The sequence below is a fragment of the Enoplosus armatus genome, chromosome 6, assembly GCF_043641665.1.
Source record: "Enoplosus armatus isolate fEnoArm2 chromosome 6, fEnoArm2.hap1, whole genome shotgun sequence".
NCBI lineage: Eukaryota > Metazoa > Chordata > Actinopteri > Centrarchiformes > Enoplosidae > Enoplosus > Enoplosus armatus.
The window spans coordinates 2398159-2421529 of record NC_092185.1 but is presented as its reverse complement, the minus strand read 5'-3'; the positions used below and the strand labels follow the sequence as shown (position 1 = coordinate 2421529).

Here is a 23371-nt window from a genome sequence, read left to right as displayed (position 1 = left end):
TCTGAATGTCTGTTCCGGTCGTTTTTTTTTTTTTTGCGGGGGGGGCGGTGGGGGTCACATTTTTCCCATCAGTCCTCTTCTTCAAATGGACGTCCATCAAGATACTGTCCAAGAACGTTCTGAGCATGCTCAGTGCATGACGCAGCATGTCCTGAAAGTTTGCCTGAAGGTCTCTGTAATAAACTGTGTTCTTAAAAAGTGTCTCTGAGTATAACAGGAGTTTGTTTTTCTCTCTTTTTACAACTGACACCCTGAGCACGCTCAGTTGGCACTGACGGCCTCCCGCGTCTCGTGGTCGCTGCTATAGTCTGACTTGGGCTCGTCCTCAAAGTCCTCGTACATGTCCATGTCGTCGTCTCCGTTGGTGGGGTCGCTGGGCAAATCCAAGGCTCCAACGCCACCGCCATTGCTGCCTCCGCCGCCGCCGCCGCCGCCGGGCTCGGACTTCACCCTGTACGTGCTCTGAATGACAGGGATGGTGGGTTCAGGGCTGGCTGAGTTGCTGGAGCAGTCTGAGGTCAGGTGTGGGGATGGTGTGGCTGTCGTTGCCATGGTTATGGCGCCTGGGTAAACTCCTACGCCTCCCGGGCTGTTGCCGAGAGGAATCTGTGGCTGAGGCCTACGAAACAAAGACAAGAGGGCAGGAAGAAGAAAAAGGGTTCATTAATAAACAATAAACCACCCGTGAAATAAGAATAAATAAAATGTCATAGAAATGAACAGTGTTTTTAGCTAAATGCTCACGTCCGCATGCTAACAAGCTCACAATGACAATGCCAGTGTTTAGCAGGTGTGATGTTAACCATCTCATTTTATTGAGTTAGCATTCTGACATTTGCTAATTAATCAGTAAACACTTTTTGTCTTAAACCCCGTCATGACCTGATGATGGCGCTACAGGATCACCAGAGACATTACAATTATATCAAATTTCACGACAAATTTTCACGCAAATGTCAACCTCATGGTGGCGCTAGAGGAAAAGTCAGGGGATCACTAAAGTCTGTAGCATTCATCCTCTGGGGACCGAGAATGTCTGTACAAAATTGCATGGCAATCCATATAATAATTGTTGAGATATTGGACCAATCAAGTGACACTGCCATCCCTGGAGCACGGCTAAAAAACAAGGGAGCATAAAATATATTTTATAATGAAATTATGAAAATAATGAGTGATTTGATCAGTTAATACATCAGCCGGTCGCTGTACGAGGTGCACAGGTCGGCGTTTGATCGGACACCGATTCATTAGAACCTCCTTCGAACAAAACATCAACTCCGAGGCCACTTAAGTTGAACAGCAACGCTTCTCGTCTGGGCGTGTCGTGACACGGCGCTCTCCCTGCCAGCTCACAGCAGCATCGGCTAAATAACCTGTTCTGGTATAGATGGAATGAGGGTAAACGCACATCACTCAAACAGGCCCTCTGGCTCCTCAAATGAGCCACATAAAGCAGGAAAATTGCTGTCACTTTTCTCACCTAACAGTTTTCCCTCCTCTGTCTCCTGAAACAATTACGGCTGTAAGCTCTGACAGACTCATTTTCACATTAAACGCTTTAAAACAACACTGGCTTAGTTATAAGGAATGTGCCAGAAACTGGTTGTGTACTGGCTCCCAGTAGCTATTTGATTTAGCTTTGATTGAAAGTCCAGGCCCGGAGAATCATAAGCTTTTTTTCTTCTTCTTTTTTTTTTTTTGCATTTGCTTGACCACACACGGTAAATGCGGCATTCAGCCTGTGACGTCTGACTCGCTCTCGTTCCCTCTCAAACATCTGCTTACATTTCATATTCCACTATGTCTGTCTGTGTCCAATTTCACTGCCCGCAAGCGCCCAGCATTGTCCTAATTTAATAAATGACAAGCTATTAAAAATCGCTCCTATTCAAAGCCGTGGCCTCTGGTAAATCCATCTCAAACACAGGCCACTGTGATGGCTTTAAACACATCCATGGCTGGTTCCTATTAAGACAATGCCACTGTTTTTCCCCTCGCTGCACTGACTACATTTATAATGCTCTTCAGCGAATGTTTAAAAGGGATTTGCAGATAGAACCAGGAGGTTCCAAGAAGAAACCTTCCATGAATGCTCCATAAACCCTGATGGTCACTCCACAAACCTCTAGCAAATGGATGTAGTTAAGAATATTTCTTTTATATTCATACTGAGACATGTTAATATGAAGTGCTAAGAGACTGAAATATCCGAACGAAATGCCTCCAAAACATTTTTATGAAACAATAACACACATTGATGCTTTATCTTTTATTTAGGTAGTTCTTTGCTAAGATACCCATATTCCAGCCGAGGTGGCTCGCAGGACGACGTGTTTATTAAAGAGCCAACTGAACTGAAAGGTCACAGGTGCAGCAGTAAATCAGTCAAAGTCTTCTCGGGCGAGACACAGAGCCTGTCTGTGAGCCAAGGCTTGTGGCTGTCAATGCACAATGAGACCTCTTTAGAAATGTGCAAAAGTCCCTCTGACATTGTATGTAACGCAGTGACGGAGAAAAGTGTGTTGGACAAGCTATCTGTGAAAATATACCTAATTACGAACTGTTGCTGCAGCATAGAGAAGAAGGGGAAAAAGACAGCTTACTGATTTCACGAAACTAGTATGAGCACTTAGCTAACTGCGATGTTCAGGGACTGCCGCTGGAACTCACCCCACAAAGAACTGCCTCATCTCCTGACGTCGTGACCGCATCATCTGCTTGTACTCTCCGATGCGCAGCTTCTTGCCGTCGATGATGCAGGTTCTCTTGGGCCGTGGCTTGTACTTGTAGTTGGGGTATTTCTCCAAATGGATCTTGCTCAAGCGGGCCTGCTCCTCATAGTACGGCTGCTTCTCCTGGTTGGTCATGGATTTCCAGCGAGAGCCTGCAGCAAAAGATTGAGATTTTATTTTTTGTGTGTGTGAGAAATTACAGACTTTGGGCAGAGAGAAAAATGAGGGATTTTAGGGAGTGACGAAAAGGTTTTGCTGCGCTTTTCTAAACTGTTTCAATGATACCGGTTGAGCTTGAGTTTGGTGTACATTAGATGAAATGAGCACCGAATCAGTCATTTCAGCTGCACAGTAATTCAATCATACAAAAGACTCAATGAGCCCTGGTATACATATATAAAATGACCAGCGTTTCTGCTGGTTTCTTCAGGTTGGATGTTGTCATGTGAACAGACACCATCGAGTCTTTAACCGAGGAGGCTGTTTAAAACCAGGAGTGGATTACACTCTGCTCCTTCTTGGCTCCAGAAGAATGACGCATTGTGTACTTCATATTTTCCCCGGTAAGACGACCTTCTGAACAAGTGGACAGGGCCATTACCGCAGGCACGCAGCACATCTGCGAAGCACTCTGACAACTGATTATACACACTGTCTGTTTATCAAGGTTTATCACAAACTAGTCTTGTACTTTTGTGACACAGGAAACAGAGGGGAGTTTTTTAAAGCCTGCCACCCACTCCCCAAAGTCCAGCTGTGTTATTATGTGGGAGAGACATGCATTGTACACATGCAGTCATATACACAACCGTGCACTTTAAATTCTGCTTTTTGTTCCTATATTTCCACAGAGGTTTGATAAATTATGATTTCTTAATGCTTCCTGCCAACAGGATCCTACTATTCATGTTTTAAATATGACTCTTAATCAAATAATTCAGCTAACAATTCATTATAATAAGGAAATAAACATCTGACTAAAATTTTGATTCTCTGCACAAATGAAACATTATATAAATGCAGGCAGCATTTCGTCAAACACAAAACAGCCCTTTATCAGAGCCCATTCAAAGCCCCATGTCACGGACACAGACCCACCTAAGAAAAAGCAATTTGTTAATGTTGCTCAGGAGGAGCATTTACATTCAGCTACCCTCGAGCTCGCTGGAGCCCTGCATCGGACAGTGGAGGTCTTCAGAACATTTCACGAACAACCGTCATGCACCGCACCGAGTGAATGGCTATCTGTGTCGAGGAGGTTAGTATCAACACGGCGACTTTTTAACTGAATGCATCCATCACACTAGTCAGGCTGACACAGTGGAGCTCTGTGTGTGAAGTGTTCCAGGTTTAAAAACACACTAGTCCTTCTTATAGTCCGCAGCCTGCCGGCCAGAAACCCTGTGAACTGTAGAATATAGCAACCTAATGAGCGGAGAGGCTGACCTGAAAGAAATGAACAGGTTCGAGGACCAACTGTCAAATGTGTCTGTGTTGATGAGTTCAGCTCAGAAAATACTTCCAGAGACAGAAAGCAAATAAGCTGCTGATCATCTGCCCATCTCCCTCCGAGTTACTACACAGATCGTTTTAAAATGTTATTTTCATCTGAATTTTTGTATTATTGATTTTTTCTTTTCTCCCATTTTCTAATATTCAACACAAACACAGGTACATTTTTTTTTTGGGGGGAGGGGGAATAAAAACCAAAAATAATCCACTCTAACTACATTCAAACCAAATATTCTCAGAAGGAGATAAAAATGAGGAGAATCCTCCAAAACGTAAGTGGAAGGATCGTGCCTGTAACTTGTGTGAGTTTAGGTTCGCTCTCTCCTGTCAAAGACAAATCTATGAAATCTCACCTAAGATCTTGCTGATGTTGGAGTTGTGCATGTCGGGGAAGGTCTGCAGGATCTTCCTCCTCTCGTCTTTGGCCCACACCATGAAGGCGTTCATGGGCCTCTTGATGTGCGGCTCGGTGTTGTTCCTGCCCCGCGCCTCCCTGAACACTCGCGCCTCCGTCATGTTATTCCCTGTGTGACACAAAGGACAATCTCTGTAAGCCCGCCACTGACACATTCATCTTTCATACTTTCACGGCCGAAATGCAGGATATCGCACTGATGAGGATGAGCCCTTCCTGTTTGTTTCTTCACCCCTCAGGCCTCTTTGCCCTTGGGAGAGGATGTATAACAAAAGTCTGACGGGGGTCTTGCTGGGATGCCCTCAACATACTCACACACAAACGCACATGAACTAAACACAGCAGTTAGTAAACACACCGGTCAGTTTGCTTCCGCCTGATAGTATCTCAGTGCCTATGCTCCTGTGTTTACTCCTCTGGTTCTAAACTAACAATGAGCACTCCTCAACTCCCCATCGCCTGTAAACAGTGGTGCTTTATGAGTAACAGGTGGGTTGGGAGAAAAAAAGAACGTAACACCAAGTCAGTGTCCTTAGACTTCATTCAGAGAAGGTTGAGGTTGTTGTATTTCATGCAACAGTAGCTGCTAACTGCACAGCATACACAGGACGTGAAGTCAATTCTTATCATTCATTAAAAATGTGAGAATTCTTATTTGCGGTGAGCTTTGTTCATCACCCACAACAGACCTGCTGCTTGTCTTCGCCTGCTTTTGTTTGCGTACGAGTGCTGGCTGGGATCTTGTGTCACAAACACGCATTGTGGGGAAAAAAGGAGGAGAATTCAGCCTCTTGTTTTTACTTTGCAGGAATTATAACAGTGTAAAAAACGTTCAAGAGCATAAAATGTTGACACTGAAAACTCTGTTTAGCTGTCGAGGGTGTCCTTCACCGTGGCTTCCTGAGGAGCACAATAAATATTTGTGTTTGCTGAATACCTGCATGTTCTGGCTTTCTAGAATCTTCTTCATTGTGGAGTTCTGAGATGCGAGACCCCCAGAAGTAGGGCCTCTTCTATGTGGGGCCCACAGAGTTAAGGGTCACTGGTATCAATTTATTCTGAACAGGATGTGACTGCTTCTAACTTAGACTCTGCTTCTCGAAACTCCAGCAACTCCTTCCTTTTATATCCCTCTAGCCTTCTTACTATCATGCAAGTCAAGAAAGAGTACAAGCTACCAAAAATGGGCAGAGAAAGAAAAGTAGGCAAAATTCAACAAACCAAGAGGAGAGTGTGAGAAAAGAAGAGTGGAAAGGGGAGAAGAAGAAAACAGCACAGTTTAACAGTGGAGATGCTTACCATCCAGATCTTCTGGTCTCGTCAGGTCAATGACTCGATGGACCATCTTCCCAGCGTCCTCCCCGAGCTTCCCCAGGTGCTGGCTCAGCGTCTCGTAGTGCAGCCGCTCCTGCAACACAAGAAAAGATATGAGCGGTTATTTGAAGCAAGCGGCAAATATGATGCGGCTGCAGCGCAAATGTGACGCAAGCTGCCGAAAAAAACGACTGCTTTCAAGTTTTTAATTCCTATTCTTATTATTTAATGCCTGGTTAAAGTCCCTGCAGATGCCTGGCATCTTTTAAACTGGGTCACTAGGGATGACTTTGATGGTAATGACAATAAAAGTAATTGCTGGGTTGAGTTGGCATGGAGGGAAGTCCAGCACAGCCCCCAAAAATGGGCAGTTTATTTTGATGCAGCTTTTTCTTTTTTCTTTTTACGACATCTGAGGGAAACGAACGGCGATGTTGGTTATATGATAAGCTGATAGAAAAGCCCCTTCAAGGTCATGCTAGTCATCAGGGTCCTCCCCACCCTCCCATCGTTATGCGCTCTCTCTGATTCTGCCTTCTGCCTGCCACTCCGCTTCGGAGACAAATAACTTCTACAAGTTGCTTTGGGGCCTTCGAGCTAAAATTACACCACCACGCTCCCAAGCTGCGGTGGAAAACATCGAACCCTCCGCACAGCTACCGCACATCTACACTCCTCCTCTCCTCTCCTCTGTTCTCCCCTGCCTTCCCTCCCTCCCTCCCTCCCTTCCCTCCCTCCCTTCCCTCTCGGCTCTCCTCCTTTTTCTGGTGACAGAGGCATTTTGTTTGACGCAAGAAATGGTTGCCGGGTGAAGTCATGCCGCGGTAGCCGCTGGCAGAGTTGGTGGAACTTAGGGGCCGGCGAGTGTGTGTACATGTGTGTTTGTGTGTGTGTGTGTGTGTGTGTGTGTGTGTGTGTGTGTTTATAGATGAGGAGTCGGCGCGGGCCAATGTCAGCACTACGGCAGGGCTGTAATCAGGCCCACCGCAGAACATGTGCCTGGGCAGTGCCATGCTCACCGCAGGAAGCAACCTCCTAACAAAGGCCTAAAGAAAAGAGAGAACGAGGGAGAGACAGAAAGAGATAGAGAGAGCTAAAGAAAAAGGAAGGGGAGAGGAATGGAAAACTAGTCCAGAGACAAGAATAAAGCCTCGAGTCCGGTGAGAAGCTCTTTTAAAGCTAGCGGTGCTAAACAACAGCACGGGGATAGCGGCCACTGCTGGTGGTGACGCTGGTGCTCCGACGCTAAAAGTTAGCGTAGATTCAATTCGTAGTTCTCACAATGACGCCAAACATGCCAGCTTTGCAGTATTTTGCTCAGAAGCTCTGCAGAGCCATCAGACGCGCTTCAGATGATCATTTCTAAACGCCCTCAGTAGTTAGAGACGTACGAACGTTCCCGGTAAACGAGAGGAGACCGATGGAAAAGCAATGCACAGTCGACTTAGAGTTTTGGAAAATGGACTAGGACAGCATCAATAGAGGTAGACTGATCCAAAATACAGATTAACAGCAGACCTGGGTCAAAATTTGCAAATACTCCATGCGGTTGGTCTGCTTTTGGTCTACTTGAAAGTTCTTGTGGCAAATGCAATAAGGAGCTGTCTTTGCTTTGTTTAGTCAAGATTGAAATAGGTTTGGCCTGTGTGCCTGCTGGTTTGATACTGGACTGCTGCCTTTTGGAGCAACATTATAGATTTCTTTTTATTTTTTTATAACCTTTCTCTTTCATGAGACTCCATTTGTATTGTGTACACTATTGGATGGTGCTCCTCTAAATGCTGTTGTCTTCAGTTCTTCATCACATCACATTACTTGGTCAAACAGTGTCAGAGGGTTTGGAGTCCTGATGCTCAGGCAATTACAGTGAAGAGGAAACACACTTTTCAGGAAAGAAAAAAAAACCCTTTATCTTATTTGAATGGCTTTGAGACAGTTAAACTCACCCATCACATTTTTGATATTACACTACCATTTAACCCCCGGTCTGAATTGGAGCAAAAAGAGTGGCACTTGACTTCAAAGCAGGCAAGTTAACTAACCAAGGACTTAATTAATTAAACACAATGAAGAATGTGTGCAGGGGAAAAGATAAATTAAAGCAAGCTGGTGATTGAGATGGACGGCTAATTAAAAAATATCACTTTAAATAACAAAATGGAAGGAAAGAGCGCAGCATTCACTTTAAAACACTGAATCTGTGCAAACAAGTGCCACAGAAACAAATCACGTGTGTGCTGCTGCAGCATGTTTAACACACTGTCGCTCTCACTGCGCCTGAATGTATACTTCTAACTTTTAAGAGACACCCGACTCTTTTTGTTCCGCCTGGTCTCTCTTCTTCTTGGCGTTTGCGTCTCTCCACCGTTGCTAGGGTAATGCTCCAAACATTGTTTTTTTTTTTTTTTATCCACCCCGTATTGAGCTCATTACCACAGTTACAACTCGACCACCGCCAGCACGGCGTGTCTCCAGCTGACCCGCAACCGTTTACTGTCTCCTCCCGGACCAATCAAGTTTGGCAACCTCCTCGGTCCCCCTCCCGGCGTTGCCTCTCTCGTCCTATTTTCTTCATCTTTCTTTCTCTCTTTCCTCCTCCAGACTTCTCTGTGTGCCGATAGAGCTGTCACTCAGCCCTGTTCTGTTTTTCTTTTTTCTCTCCTGCCCTCCGTCTCCTTTTCACCATTCCTCCTATTCATAGCCCTTAACACCCCACCAGCAGCAGCAGCGGCAGCAGCCCACCAGCCCTCCACCCCTTGAGGCTCCAACCCCAAAGAAGTAGACACTCAACAGTCTATTTGCAGGTGCCAGACTCAGCTTTGTAGTATACATTATTATAATGTATGTCATTCAGGCTTCAAATACAGCAACATTACGTCGACCTTTAATCAAGACTTGGAACCTCCTGAGCTGTTGGTTTCACAGGCGCGCTTCCTACAGAGACCAAATTCACCAACGGAGCCAATATAAACTTCTATACAACCATTTCCTCTCTCCTCGCCTTCCTCCAGACTTATTCTGCTCTACCGACAGAAACTGCAAGCATGCCGACCGACTTTATTCAGCAGGGTACAGACAAAACACATTTCTCTATAATGGGCCATATTAAATCAAAGATCTGCTAAATTTCAAAACTGTACAAAAGTTAAGAATAAATACTTTTTTTTTTCTTTTTTTTTTTTACAAAACTCAGTCTGAGAGGAATGTGCATGTTGAAGAAACAGGGTGGGGGCTATTGAGTACTTTGTGGCAAACGTTGCAAGTTAAACTTTTAAAGCAATTTAATTAACGAGTATAAAAATGTATGTTTTATAAATAGTGCGGTAAGAATTCAACTTCTGTTCATTCTGATTTTTTTTTGTATTGAAGCTAATCTCCTGATTGTTTACAGACCAAAATAAAAGTTTTGTTTTTTTAAATTTCAAATTCAAATTTCTGGCAGTGTCCAAACTCCAAACCCACTTCTGTAAAGCTGCTGAGGGATCTGCCGACAGCTTTAGAGGAACAGAGCAGGTTTCTGCTCGTCAGCCCTTCGGTCAACTTAACTGTTAAATGATGAGATCACAGACACCAAAAGAAAATCCTCGTCATTCAGTGCTTGCGATTTAGAATCTGTTGAGTGACTGTGTGCATAACCAGCATCCTCCAAAGTGAGAAAACAGATCTTTGGAGCGCTAAAAACAGTTTGTGCTCCTTCTTTTTGTGGCCTGCAGATTTACCTGCGCTCAGTCTGCCATCACCCACCATGTTCCCCTCCTGTGGAAACAGGAAAAGTAGTCCCTCGAGGTTCGAAGCAGTGTATTATTTTTCTATCATATTTCATGTAAACTTTACAAAGCTCCTGTGCAAAGCTGTCACACTCTTAAGATAACTTAACCATGCAGACTTAGAACTTCTACATGTTATCACTTCATACTCTGAAGAGTTAGAGTCTGAGTGAACAATCTACCAGGGACACGCGGTTGATTTTGCTGTTTTCATCCAAAACATGTCAGCGCAGTACTGCGCCAATCTCTGAAAAACTTGAAGTGGGCTCAGGGAGTGTTTTGTGGCTGTTTAGATGAAAAAAAAAAGGACACACAGGCTTTTATGCACACACACACACACACACACACACACAAACATACATGCACACACCCACACAGTCATACACAGTGGCTATTTCAGTGAGCTTTGGCAGCCGCAGGCCAGCTGGAAGCAACGTAAGCGTAAGGTGATACTCAACAATGCCACTAACTGGCCAGGCCTCTCGTCTGTACACCAGCTATAATGACATTAACATGGCCAAGGCCAGTGCAGAGCCAGGACACACACGCACGCACGCACACACACACACACACACACACACACACACACACACAAAGGAGTCCAGGATCACTTTCAGCTCTCAGGGAAATGTCTGTCGTCTATGCTTGAAATGAATGCTGTGGGACAAAAATATACAAACAGAAAGCGAAATAAACACAAACACACACACACACACACACACACAGACGTCACTGCGACGACTCCCTTTGAGTCGAATCAGCGCAGGCAACAAATAGCTCAACATTCAATATTACACTGAGATACCATTTACGGCAGTCGTCTCATTCCCTCCAAAGAAGCCTAATATGCTGTGTTAGTACAATGTCATAAAACAAAAAGGCCTGGGCTGAGCTTCAAAGTCTCTAAGGGGAGGATTTGAGTAACAAATTTATTCGACGAACAGAAAACAACACACAAATCCAAGGTAAAGAAAGAGAGCCGGTCTCGTTGCCTCCCGAGGTGGAGCGGGTGAGTCACACTCGCAGTATCCAGCAAGTTCCATCCATGAATTGTTTAAGACAGAGCAAAGCCTTTGAGCGCTTCAGAAAAAAAAAACACACACAAAAAACGTCTCCGTCCCAAAGAAAAAATTATGTATTTAAAGCTAAGAGAAAGAGTCTTTGAGCTGCTGTTGTTAGGTAACGAATAACAAACTGACAACAAACACCAAGGCCTGCTGTCGTCCTCGAACCGGAAACAATTACTTTGAGACTTTCCAAATGAGCTTTTTATTAGGAGGCATGGAGCTATAAACCAAATTACTGCATTGCTTTGGTTTTGTTCTTATAAAGTTGGAAAATATAGCGCTTGAGAAGCATGTAGGGCTCTCCCTGCAATACACTCACCTTCTGATCTGTCATCATTTCAAAGTTAACTTTGCGCAAAAAAGCTCTTTAAAGCACAAACTTTATTCGCCAGACCTGCAGCAGACAACTCACATTAAATCTTAATAAACAATTTATTAGTATAGGCCGTTGTATAATTTATATTTATGAGTTTCTCAGCGTTTACTACTATAATGACTTATAAAAAAATCAACTTGGGACTGAGGATAAGTACAGCAGAGATATATTTTGCCAGATTTTGGATGTTTTCCTCCTGAAGATGCAAGGCAAACAAGTCCAAAAAATTCAAAACAGCCCATCCTTGGAGTGCACCAATCATGACCTACTTGGGGTTGGTGGGTTCAAAGTCTCCACCCCTAAAATATTCATGAGCTTCTCTCCTCCTCCTTCTCCTCATCCTTGCAAGCAACATGGGATCAATTGCGCAGGAGAGCCCGGTCTAATCATGTTCCCTATTTTACTGAATGTCTGATCCCTGAAATCTGTGATTGGCCGATCAGACTGATTGAAGATGTTTTGGAATATGGATTTCCCTCAGGATACGAGATCCTGGTACAAAGACCCTGTCTCCTTTAGCCCAAGGGGGAGAGATGAGCGGGGGGAAGAGGTGAGCATGGAGGGGGGAGGTCCCTTCCCCAAGAAGGGCCCTTTAATTGGGCTAAAACCCAGAGGCCGGGATCCCCCCTCCAGGGCAAGTGGAGAGCTGGACTCTATTATACACACACACACACACACACACACACACACACACACTAATGTTAACACCATCTTTTCTCCAAAAAAACACCCACTCAGTCTCAGTCACACACACACACACACACACACTCACACTCACACGCCAAAACCATCACTTGTCATTGGCCCAGCTGCTCCCTCTTCAAAGTTGTTGGCTTCTGGGTGGCCGTGGAGATGAGAGGAGAAAAGAGAAGTCCTCAAGAGCTGCAGCCCGAGCCAAACGACACCAAATATCAGCCATGAATATTCGTCAGGCTCATGCAGGAGCTGAGCAGAAACCTTGAACACTCGGCCAATGAAACACTGGAGAAAATATAACTCAGTTTGGAGATGTACGGAGGTGTGTCAGTGTGTGTGAGGAAGAGAGAGTATTACATGGATCTGAATGTTGTATAGGGATCAAAACAATATAGATCCTCCCCCTTTTCTCCTCACCATAGTTTAGAAGATGTGTTCACATCTTTTACTGAAGGAGCAGTAAAAATACTCCATCACAAGTAAAAATCCTGCATTCAAAAGTTTATTTATATGTAAAGCTTTTTGGATTTATAGTCTCAGAATCCAGGTGGAATCTGAAGTTTAGCAATAGAGAGTTTTTGTACTTATTTAGAATATTTTTGTGACGGTATTCTGTGAGTGTTTGTTTGATAATTGTTTATGTGACATTTTGTTGTGTAATTTTACTTTGAAATTTCTGTGTTAGAGGCACAGCTTCCTTTAAAGGCAGGTCAATAGAAAACGTCAACATGTGCTGGTTGAACAAAGTGCAGACTCTTGGAGTCAACTAGTGCTGCTGAGTTGTTCCTGCGTACTTGTTATAAAATGGAAATACTCATGTGCCAGTACCTCAAAATTATACCTCTACACCAGTACAGTACTGGGGTAAATGTCACTTTCCCCTGCTGCCTGTTGGTGTCACATGCACTGTACATTATGTGTGTGTGTGCATGCAGAGAAATCTGTCTTCACATGACAGAAAATGCCTTTGAAAACTGCATTCAGACCATGTGACTCTTACGGACCTTATCAGTGAAGTGCATCTTCTCACGTAGCCGCATGTGATCTGTCTGTCCCGCTTACCTTGTTGCCGTTGTTGAGGGTCATGCTGCTGAGGGCGGACAGTTTGGCCTCCAGACTCTGGTGTCCCGGCTGCTGCTGCTGCTGGTGGTGGTGGAGCTGCTCCCTCTGGATCTGCTCCCTCATGCTCCTGGCCTCTTGGATGGCCTTCATCACCGCGTCCTGGTCCCCAAACAGCGCCGTGGAGTTGAGGCTGGACAGGATGTCTGGATAGGAGAGGGACAACTGTCTGTCACTTTGACTGGCAGGACAGTGTGTGGCTTCAACACAACAGGCTCGGGTTCATTTCTGTCTTTCTTTAACGTCTTTCTTTTAAATCTGCAGTTTTCAAAGAGTTCCTCTGCATAGCAACTGGTTTCTTTATTCTATTTCAATTCTTTGTTTGTGGGTTTTGAGTCAGATGATGTTGACTGTTAACACCTGAAGAACCCTGTTTGGTTCATGCTCCTTCATAAACACAATGGAGCTTTGAAAACAAGTGCTGAAAACTAATAATTCAGAATGGCATACACATTCCTATGAAATACTATTAAACATCTGTATAAAAAATTGGATTTTTCCAATCTCTGATCAGGGCCAAATGTTGGTAAAGTTGTTTTCCAGTCCACTTGTGTCTAAACATGACGGAGCCTCCTCCCCCTTGTTTATGTGGCGTGCTTCACACTTTTGAAGCCGATGCACATTTGAAGAATAAGAAAAAAAATAAAATAAAAGGATGCAAAGTTTCCGTTGCCCTCCTCGTTTAATTAGCAGACAAGTAGGAAGCACTGTATGCTTGGGTGGCCGTTAAAATGGGCAAAAAATAACTTTGCAGGGAACACAAGCGTCGCGTCCTCAAAGCCACTCCAGAGGAGCTGGCGAAATTGTTTTCTGGGGGGATATAATGAGAGGGTTTAGATTGGCCTTAATAACAGATAGCAGAGGTAGGGGCATAAAAGGTCTAGCGCGGGCAGACAATGATGTGAGGAAGCTCTTAAAAACCAAATAACGTGTGCTGGGTTTCACTGCTTCCGCTGCCGGGGTTTTCATTGGGGCTAAATACAGGGCTTTGGACTCCTGTAAAACACACACACACACACACACACAGGTCTCCTCGTCGGGTTGAGGTGTCTGCAGTCTATCAGGCGCATGCGACGCTGCTCGGTTTGTCTGTGTGTGGCGGAGAGAAGGGAGGTGTTTGGGTGGGTGATGTTTTTGTTTTTCCGGTTGAGGGGAAGGCGCAGTTTTACACTGGAGTGCGGACGTGTTTGCTCTGGATGGATGTACAGTACAGATGTGAACAATGCGGTGGTGTATGAGTGTTTGTTTGTGTGTGAGAGAGAGCATGTATGTGTAGAGTGCGTCAGTGTTTCCCCTCAGAATTGTTTCTTGGCACGGTGAAGCAGCATTCAGACCATGTGATTCTTATTGAACATGTCAGCGAAGTCAATGCTAATGTACTTCTTTTAGCAGGGCTGCTGGGCTCGATGGCCACTCCTGTCCACCCAGTGGTAAAGGAAACACTGGTGTTAAAGTGCATGTATGTGTTTGTTACCTACCCAGAGAGGTGTTCCTGCCCATGTTGGCGATGGGGCTTGGGATGCGGCCCTTGCCCATGCCTGTGGGGCTGGTCTTGTTTCCAGAGAACAGACTCTGCGTCGGGGACGTGGGAGAGCGATGAGGCTCGGCTGTCTTGGGTCTGGCTGAGAGGTTCAGGGGCTGTGTGGATCCTTCCTCCTGTTAATAGACCGGACGCCACATTCTTTAATGATCATGCCGCGCTATTGCATTGATCAACATTTGGTGGCAGTAACGCACCAACAAACATGCAGCCACAAAGACAAAGAAGAAGAAGACCGCTAGCAAGCCAACGTGGATGTAAATAATGTTTTCAAATTCTATTCAAATAATTCAACTTATTAATTTATTACATTTATGTTGTTTGTAATTATGTTTTTTTCTAATAATGTAAAAAAGTACACAACAAAATGTAAAAAGTAGCCTCATTAACAGACACCAACACCACATTCAGTCTGTTAAAATTCAGGTATGAAGGATTCCATTAGTGACATGTTTTCTAGACAGAAAAAGGTATCAAAACATGCATTCAAATTTATATAATATTTGTATTATAATTTTCACAGGCACAGTATTAATATTGCTAAACACACTACTTCCAGAGAGGCTTTGGATAGCAGATAGTGACAAAGACGCTGTGTGTAAAGGTGAAACCACAGAAGTGGAAGTGTACATGACTGAATTCAAGCCACGTAAGGATTCCCTGCAGAAAACTCAGCACGTCAACATGGTCTGACTGACTCTCGTGTTGGAGGCAAACACTTAATGAACGCGGCTCTAATTTGGAGCTGAGCTTCGGCTGAGGGGAGTGTTGAGAAGGAAAAGAGTTTAGGACGGGGGGGGGGGTTAGGCTGCGGGTGGCATGCCAAAGTGCGGGGTGGGCTGAGAGTGTGCAGGGGTTAGCGGAGGGTGGGGAGTTTGGAGGGCATAGCACTACTGTTTGAGTGCGGTAAGCTCTGACGCCGGTCTATTGTGACGCCGGTTGCAGCTGTGCCCCACACACACATATGGCTTCCATTACTGCCTCGTCGTCGAGTAAAGATGAGGCGTACGCTCTCTCCAGTGAAGGGGTCTGGGCTCCTGCCAAACAGCAGCCAGCGCCAGTGTCAGTTGTGAGTGTGTGTGTGTGTGTTCGAGTGTGTATCAGTGTGTGACTTTTAAATAAGCTGTTTCTAATTGCCGTTGAAGAGGACGGGGCCATGCGCAGATCGTTGTTTCAACAACTTCCAAATTTCCAGCCTCTCACTTTTACTCGCACTTATCATCATCGTTATTATTCTTGTGTGTTTTCCTATCATAAATGTCCTGAACTCACACTTTCCTTTGTCTTATTATGTTGCCTGTTACTTCATGTACCACAGAGACCCTCCCACACATCGAACTTTCTGTTTCTTGATCATTTCCCGTCTTTGCCTACTTCTACTACAACCTTCGCAACAACGGACTCACCTTAATCTGAGCGACAGGACTGGATGCTCGCTTCTCGGCCTTCAGGGCGGAGGGGGAAAGGGGGCCGGAGGAGTTGGAAACCTGCGGGAGGGGAGTCATCTTGGCTCCTGGTGAGATCTGCATGCTTGCCAGCTGGGCGGCATACAGCTGCTGCAAAAAAGGGGAAGAAACCAACAAACCGACAGGCTATTAACATCGCTCGCCAGCAGCTAGTCAGTGGCTTTCCTCTTTCATTCTCTCCCCTCTCTTCTTCGGAGCCCCCCCACACCCTTGATCCTGTTGTGGGGTTTTTTGCTGTATCCTCTCCCTGGTACTGCTCGCATCTTCTGAGGTTTATATGTGAGTGTCTGAGCCAAACACACACAGAACTCATATGGAAACAAATGTGCATGTACACACACACACACACACACACACACATAGATCTTAAAAAGAGTGTCCCACACAAGATTTGTTTGAGTGGGCGAGTATTTATCAGGGAGGCATTCCAGCAAAACATTTTTATTTTCAATTATCTACAATCCATCTCTGACACTTATTCTTTCAACAGATGCTGGGAGCAGCTTGTATATCAATTTGCATCAAGAAATAAATCCAGACAATAGCTAAAGAAACGTTTGAATGCTTTGCTTGAATACTCCTTAACTTTGATATTGACTGTATACAAAATGTGATGTCTTGGATCTGCACAAATATGAGAGAGTAAGTATGGAAATTTGCTTTTTAGACAATGTCTGGCACAGTGTTGGTAACAATAAAAGACTGGTTTCCTTTATTTAAAAAAAACAAAAAACAATGAGAACCACAATGGAAATAAGCCACATGGCTGTTTTTGTTATCCTGACTATTTAACCTTCTTTAAAGTCTTGGCTTTCACAGCAGAGCTGTGATTTTAAATAGTCAAATCAAATCTAACCAAATTAGGATCGCAAACAACACTTTATGAGCCTCAAAAGGCACTCCAGACTGATCTTGTCACATTTGGTTAGTCCTTAACTAAATAGTTAAGACAACTGAGTTTCTTCACTAACTTTAATCCCAAAGACAATAGTGGACAATCATGTTTAAGTAGGTGTAGTCATTGTGCAATTACATCTTGAGCATGAGTCAATTGAAAAACACTTGAAAATAGTGTAAAAATAATAGAAACTTAGAAAAAAAAGACTTGGAAAGTATAAGCCATCTGCCTTCAGGGTTGGACGAAAACATTAAATGTAGAAAAAAAAACTGTACCGATTTTCCATCCAACAAAAATCAAAGAGTCAAATACTCGGCCTACAGTCCAGGGTCTTCTAAATCAAAGCTAGCTGGCCAGACAAACCGCTGCCTGTAACCACTGTCAACCCCTGTCTAAATGCATTGGAGTGTGAGTGCTGGAGTATCAAAGAGCCTGTCCTCAGGAAAACCACCCAGACGTGGCTGGCCTTCTCTAAGACTCCCTCAACTCTGTCTTTCTTTTCTGCTTTCCTCTCATTTCTCGTTACTCTCACCTCATCTATACTCCCCCCCCCCTCCCTCTACGTTTCTGTCTTTCTTTTGTCCTCCTCCTTTTGATCTCCCTCCGACTCTCTCCCTTTTCCTTCTGTCCCTCAGTTTCTTTCCAAAATCACCCTTCAAATCTTCTCCCCTCATCTCCATCTCTGTTTCTTTCCCTCTCTGTTTTTTGCTCTCTGCCCCCCTCGGCCTAAACGGCCCCCAGTGTTGTGAGATCTGATTTCCCTGTAGTCAAAACTGCAAAGCCTCCTGAGACCAGAGCTCCAAAAGCAAAGAGTTTGCAACAGAAAAAGAGAGAGAGAGAGCGGGATAGAGAGCGTTGCGCCGCAGACACACGAGACCACCGTCGCTTCACCGACGGAGAGCCAGGCTCAGCGGTTGGGGCCCGAGAAATTGGCTGGCCGTCTTTCCACTTCTCTCAGAGCGATATTAAACACAAACAGAAGGGGCCTCGCCATTGAAACAAAGCCCTGATGTCACGCCGCTTATTTTCCTTGGAAGGCACCGGGAGTGCTCGGGCCAACCCCTGGCGATATGAGATCCCCGTAAGAATGTGCCTTGAATGGCTGGTGGTGAGGCCTCTCGCGTCAATCAAGCCGACCGCAGAGTTACTCCTGGTGATGCCTGATATTCTTACAGCTCTAAGGGGAGCAGGGGCTGGGGCAGACACACGAGTCTTTGAGGTAAAACACACACACACACACACACACAATGCTATTGTGCTGTTAGCCGTGATTCCATCAGCGATTCCAAATAAGAAGAGAGAACTGTTGAAGGAACAAAAGACTGAGAATAAGAGCTTTCACCCTTTTTTTTCCCTGTTTCTTAAAGACACTCTGAGATTGATTGGTGGCCAATGTGCAGCGTAAACAACCCCAACTAAAGCTCTCGCCATTCAGTCAACCCCCAAGGGAAGACAATGCCGCAATTTCCTAAATTACAAATTGACAAAGAGGGCTTCGAACCGCGCCACAGCTGTCCAGACTATCTGACGTTAGTGCTAATTTGACTAAAATCCAAATGATTAGTCTGTCATTTTTGACCCTCCTGATCATCAGCAGGTTTTTTTAATAGCATTGGTCTACTTTGGCATAATCCTTAAGACAGCAGAGAGAAGGTGATGTTGTTGTGGTCTGGGTGTGGACAGGACTTTCTGGACTGCTGTATGGTGGCCTGCCAACAGCCTCCTCCGTGCTCAGACCGGCCTGTCCCATTAGGACTGAGTGGAGAATCCCTTTAGCTGGCCTCTTTTAGTGTCGAGCTGCTATCGATCTCAGGAGTACACAAAACAAATGAGGTTTTGTCTTTTTCAGCAGGTTTGCAGGGGGAGGAGGATGATGAGGAGGAGGAAGAGGGTGAAATGGATCGACTGCCACTGAGCTTGCCCACACAGAGGACAGAGTCTAAATATTAGCTGTGTCCAACACAGTGAAAGAGATACGCAGAGAGGCAGGCGGCATAAAGACAACCATTATCTCACATCCAGTTCTCTTTTATGGAACAGATGCTTCGTTTCTTAAGTCGAGACAAACCAAATCTGATTGCCTTCCAATCATTGTCCTCTTTTATTACAAAGAAAGCCTTTCTGGCCTAATTACTGTATGTTGACAACGTGGCAGAAATCATGACTCTGGGGCACAAAAGTTAGTTCCTCATCATCGTCTCTAGGCCTCCGACACAGGAACAAAAATAGGCAGAACACAGAAACAGACAGCGAGAGATGTCTTATGATTTCAGCAAGAATGTCTGCTAAGCAACTGTATTTCACTCGCATTAGCCGCGACAAAGGGGGCCTTTCTTCAGCAGGAATCCACTGTTTGCGAAGGGGTCTACTCCGAGGCTCTGGAAACAATTGGCCCGATCGAGTTCCCACGCTGATTGCACGACATTTGTGCTATCAAAATAGTTAGGTCACGTCACAATGGGTCAAGCACAACAGGACAGCTATCCTGCTTTTGATTTGATGGATTTGTTCACCTGATTAAGGCGTAAAACAAAGAAAACGATCTGTTATTGCTGTTACTTTCTGAACCTTCACTGTCTTCTCCAATAATTTGGAGAAATCGTAAACGTCTCGTAGCTTGTGCAGGTTTATTTTCGCTGCCTGAGAATATGCTCTTTCTCTCTGCCAGTTTGTGCCCGCTTGACCATCAGTGCCAGGCAGCTGTCAGAAGGCGTGCTGCGGGGCAGAACTACGAAACATCTGGAGGAGTCTGGCTACAACATCTGTCCATCCTGTGCTGAGCACAGATCTGGCATTAAAAGGGTTTGATGCCAGCTGGTGTGTACTTGACTACAGCATGTAGCAGAGGAGATTGCTAACGTAGAACTAACATGGTGTAATTGTGTATTTACAATGCTTTCTTTATAGGCTAATGCACAGTTTCACACACTGAGTTAAGGCCAACGTGAAGTGAAGCGTAACTAAACGAAAGAACATTTAACAACAGACAAGATCTCAGTGTGTGCGCTGGACTGCTATGTCAAGACGTTACTAACCCTTTACAGTAGTTCCTTGTTTAAATCCCAACTGAATGACTCACCAAAAGGTCCCGTCATTTGTTAAACAAGCATCGATTCTATTGATTATGAACAACGATTCATGACTCATTTAATGCATGCAGCATTTACCTCACGCTATAATGCATATTCCATATTGTGTACTGTAAGTGCTTGTCTGATACACTTTCATTTTTAATGAGTGCAACAGTGCATTTGGTCTCACGTCACACATCACCAACATGACAAGCAACAAACAGCACAGAGTCAAAGGGTCAAGACCGGAGACAGTTTTCATGCTTGATAAATGATGAAGTGATGAGTAAAGACACAAGATGTTAGCAGAAGTGTGTTAGCAAGGCTCTGTGTTAAAAAGAAAAAAAAAACACCCACTCACAGTGATTGTGAGAAAAACAGATTTTCAATGCTGTCGCTGTCCCTCACCTCCCAAAGGCAGAGCCCATAAAGAAAGCAGAGCCAGAGCTGAGAAAGAGAGAGAGAGCCGCTGTGGCACTACAGCGTAACCGCAATGGCTACTTGCAGGCCAAAGGGCTTAAGATAGTGCCGGATGTAGAGAAATAAAATGTTTCTGTTCAACTCATCAGTTTTGTTGTAAACCTCTTTCATCAGAATCATGTTAGTTCAGGGTTTCCAGCAGAGGTGGACCGCCTAACCTGAAGTAAAGTCCTCTGCTAACGTCAGCAGAAGTGGTTGCACTTACATAAACAAGCCTGCTACATCACACAGCAAAGGCCATGTCTGTAATGAGTTAGGCTATTAGACACCTACACAGTAACTAAATTAACCACCAGACGAGATGCGTCAGGATCCGTCAGACTCAACTCAGGATCGCATCGTATGTTCGCTGCATTGTTTTCGGTTGGTGAAGTAAAGTCAAATGGCTGAATTACTAACAAACGTCCTGGGGGAAACCCTGGAGTTATCTGTATGTTAGCTCTCCGACACACAAACGAGCAGCTCTGGTACACAGCAAAGACACTCCAAAAACATGCGACCCGCATAGTAAATGATTTACAGTGCGTCTCAGTAAACAGCCACATCAGCTTCTCAAAGTAGGGCGCTTGGACTGAATAGGAGAACACTGTGCAGGTGTTTTTATTGTGTCCATCCCATCCAGCGCTACTGTACCACAAAGAGTGCCTCTGGCAGAGCTCTGAGATGAAGAAACATAACTAAACAAGCACAACTCATAAATCTCATCATGATTGCTTTTGGCGTAGGCATTGTTGTCAAAACAATGCCCAAACATGTGCTGGATGCCAGCGCCTCCGTCTCACAAACATTCCTCAGATAATCACCCTTTTTTTTCTCTCTCATAAACACTTCCCCACGCTCTCTGTCTTCCTCCTTCTCCCGGTCTCGTACTCGATTTCAGCCAACGCCGTGAGGAGATGCTTCCTCTTTCATTCAGGTTCCTCTCTGCCTCTCAATGTCTCAGGCAGTGTTTAAATGTGAATGAGTTTGCATGTGAATGAGGTTTTTTTTTGCGGTCTCTTACCTCTCACTCTTGTGAGAGGTAAGAGACTCTTTTGATCATTTCAAAGCCAGGAGTGGAGATAGGCTGCGCTGAGGCTGCGATCCCCTAAGCGCAGCACGGCGCTTTGCTAAGTCAATAGCGGCTAATGAGGGCCTCGATAAGTGAAAACCACAATTCACATTGAATAAACTGAGATAAGGATTCTTGAAGGATCCAAAAGCTTTGCTATGGTAACGACTGGCATGATGAAGCAATATTGTTTGCCAGTGAAAAAGCTTTTGAGGGCTTTTGTTCTTTCCACTGATAGTAGGTGCAGCAGGAGGGGTGTCGGGGTCGTGTTGTGAAATTCCAAACCGCCTTTAGGAATCAGCGATTTCATTTTCCTTTTCATTTTTGTTTTTGTTTCACTTTTTTTTCTCTTTGTAAATATGTTCTATGATAACCATTATGTATAAGTGCTATTCTCAAACCACAGGTGTCAAGCAGCAATAAAATATTTGATGAATTGCCGGGGCCAGGTGTTGTGCTGGTGGGGCGGAATTCCTCCGTGATTCATCATAACAGCTTTTGTTTGACACAGCTGACAGGCAGCAGATAAGCGCGCTAGCATGTTAGCGTCGGCTTACAGAGCATCATCTTTAACCAATACGTCATGTTGTTTTATTGAAAAAACGTATCTCCATTCAAACAAGCCTATGATCTGAGCCAATTAATGCACGCCGGGCCCCCTCCAGCTTCCATTTGTATCTCCCACTCCTTCTAACATCACCGTTTAGCGCTTATGGATGTGTATTGGGGTATTTATGTACATATACTGCAACATGGAGCAGCTGAGCAACTTTTTTTTTTGTGTTGGCAGATCCCCTGTCAGCCACACAGTGTGGCATTCTAACCCTTTTAACTGTGCACTCACTTCTCATGCAAAATACCTGGTTCTTCTTCTTTTACTGTAACTGTTGCCTGTGTTTTTACCAGTGACACTCATCAGGTTTCGTCTCATATAATCTCATATGAAAAATATAAAGCGGGTATAGATTAAATCAGTATTAAAACGTGTTTTAATCAATGAAAATTAAATCTGCAGGTTGTTTTGCCCACTTGAACTTAGGGCGGGGTTATAGAACAAGTAGGAGTTTCATTGCCAATGTTCCTTATCTTGTCTTTTCTATTTATCTACTCACTTCTATACAGCTTTCTTGGGTTCTGGCCTGCTGGTTACACCCTCAGGATTAGATCCATGTGTACTTTCTTCACTCTTATAGATGTGTCTTTGTTCCTGCTGCTGTTCAGAAACTGTGTTTCTTCTACAGTTGTTTATTTGGTTGGGAAACACTTGAGTTATCATCAGAGATATTGAAGAGGCACTTGGCTGGCCTTTACTCTGACACAGTCTTGAACCCCAGAATGATGTAACCTCTTTTTTAACACTATGAAAGGATAACAATATGTTGGGCACAACATTCCCTTTAGTTTAGGTCTGAGCATGTTTTGGTTTAGGTAGGAGTCGTGCTTCAGACAACAAAGGGAAATTGAGGTTTGAGTGATGACTAAATGTGACAAAGTTTTGCCAAAGAAATAAAACAAAGTCATATTTCTTGGGTGCAAAGTTTTTAAGAGTTGAGAAGTGAATCTGGTGAAACTGAAGCACCAACAGACACACGCCCACCACCCTCCACACATTTCACCACTTCATTGTCCAACAGTCTGTTTCTGCTTGTCTCCACCTTCTGCTGTTGTGGGAAGACGTACGGTTTTAAAGGTTGGTTCACCCCAATTACAAAGGCGTCGGACTTCTTTATTGGTGGCCATGCAGTTTTGGTTTTGTTAACATATGTTGGTGATTTTTATAAAACGTCAGGAGACCAGGTGTTTTCGTCTTACCTGTAGTTGTAACGGGCTGAGTCCAGACGCCGCTGCAGCTGCCATTGTAGAT

The 23371-nt window shown here is 44.5% G+C and overlaps 1 protein-coding gene across 1 annotated transcript in view; it reads right to left on the bottom strand.

Moving 5' to 3' along the window:
* Positions 1-261: 261 nt before the first annotated feature.
* Positions 262-23371, bottom strand: part of LOC139286097 (transcription factor SOX-6-like) — an 82901-nt gene continuing 59791 nt past the window's right edge. The window contains exons 8-15 of the mRNA XM_070906777.1: positions 23320-23371; positions 15948-16097; positions 14480-14657; positions 12945-13147; positions 5962-6070; positions 4601-4771; positions 2674-2887; positions 262-619 (exon numbers count right to left, since the gene is read on the bottom strand). The exon at positions 23320-23371 is cut by the window's right edge and continues 28 nt beyond it. Coding sequence (XP_070762878.1) covers positions 262-619; positions 2674-2887; positions 4601-4771; positions 5962-6070; positions 12945-13147; positions 14480-14657; positions 15948-16097; positions 23320-23371 — 1435 coding nt within the window. The remainder of the gene's footprint in view (positions 620-2673; positions 2888-4600; positions 4772-5961; positions 6071-12944; positions 13148-14479; positions 14658-15947; positions 16098-23319) is intronic.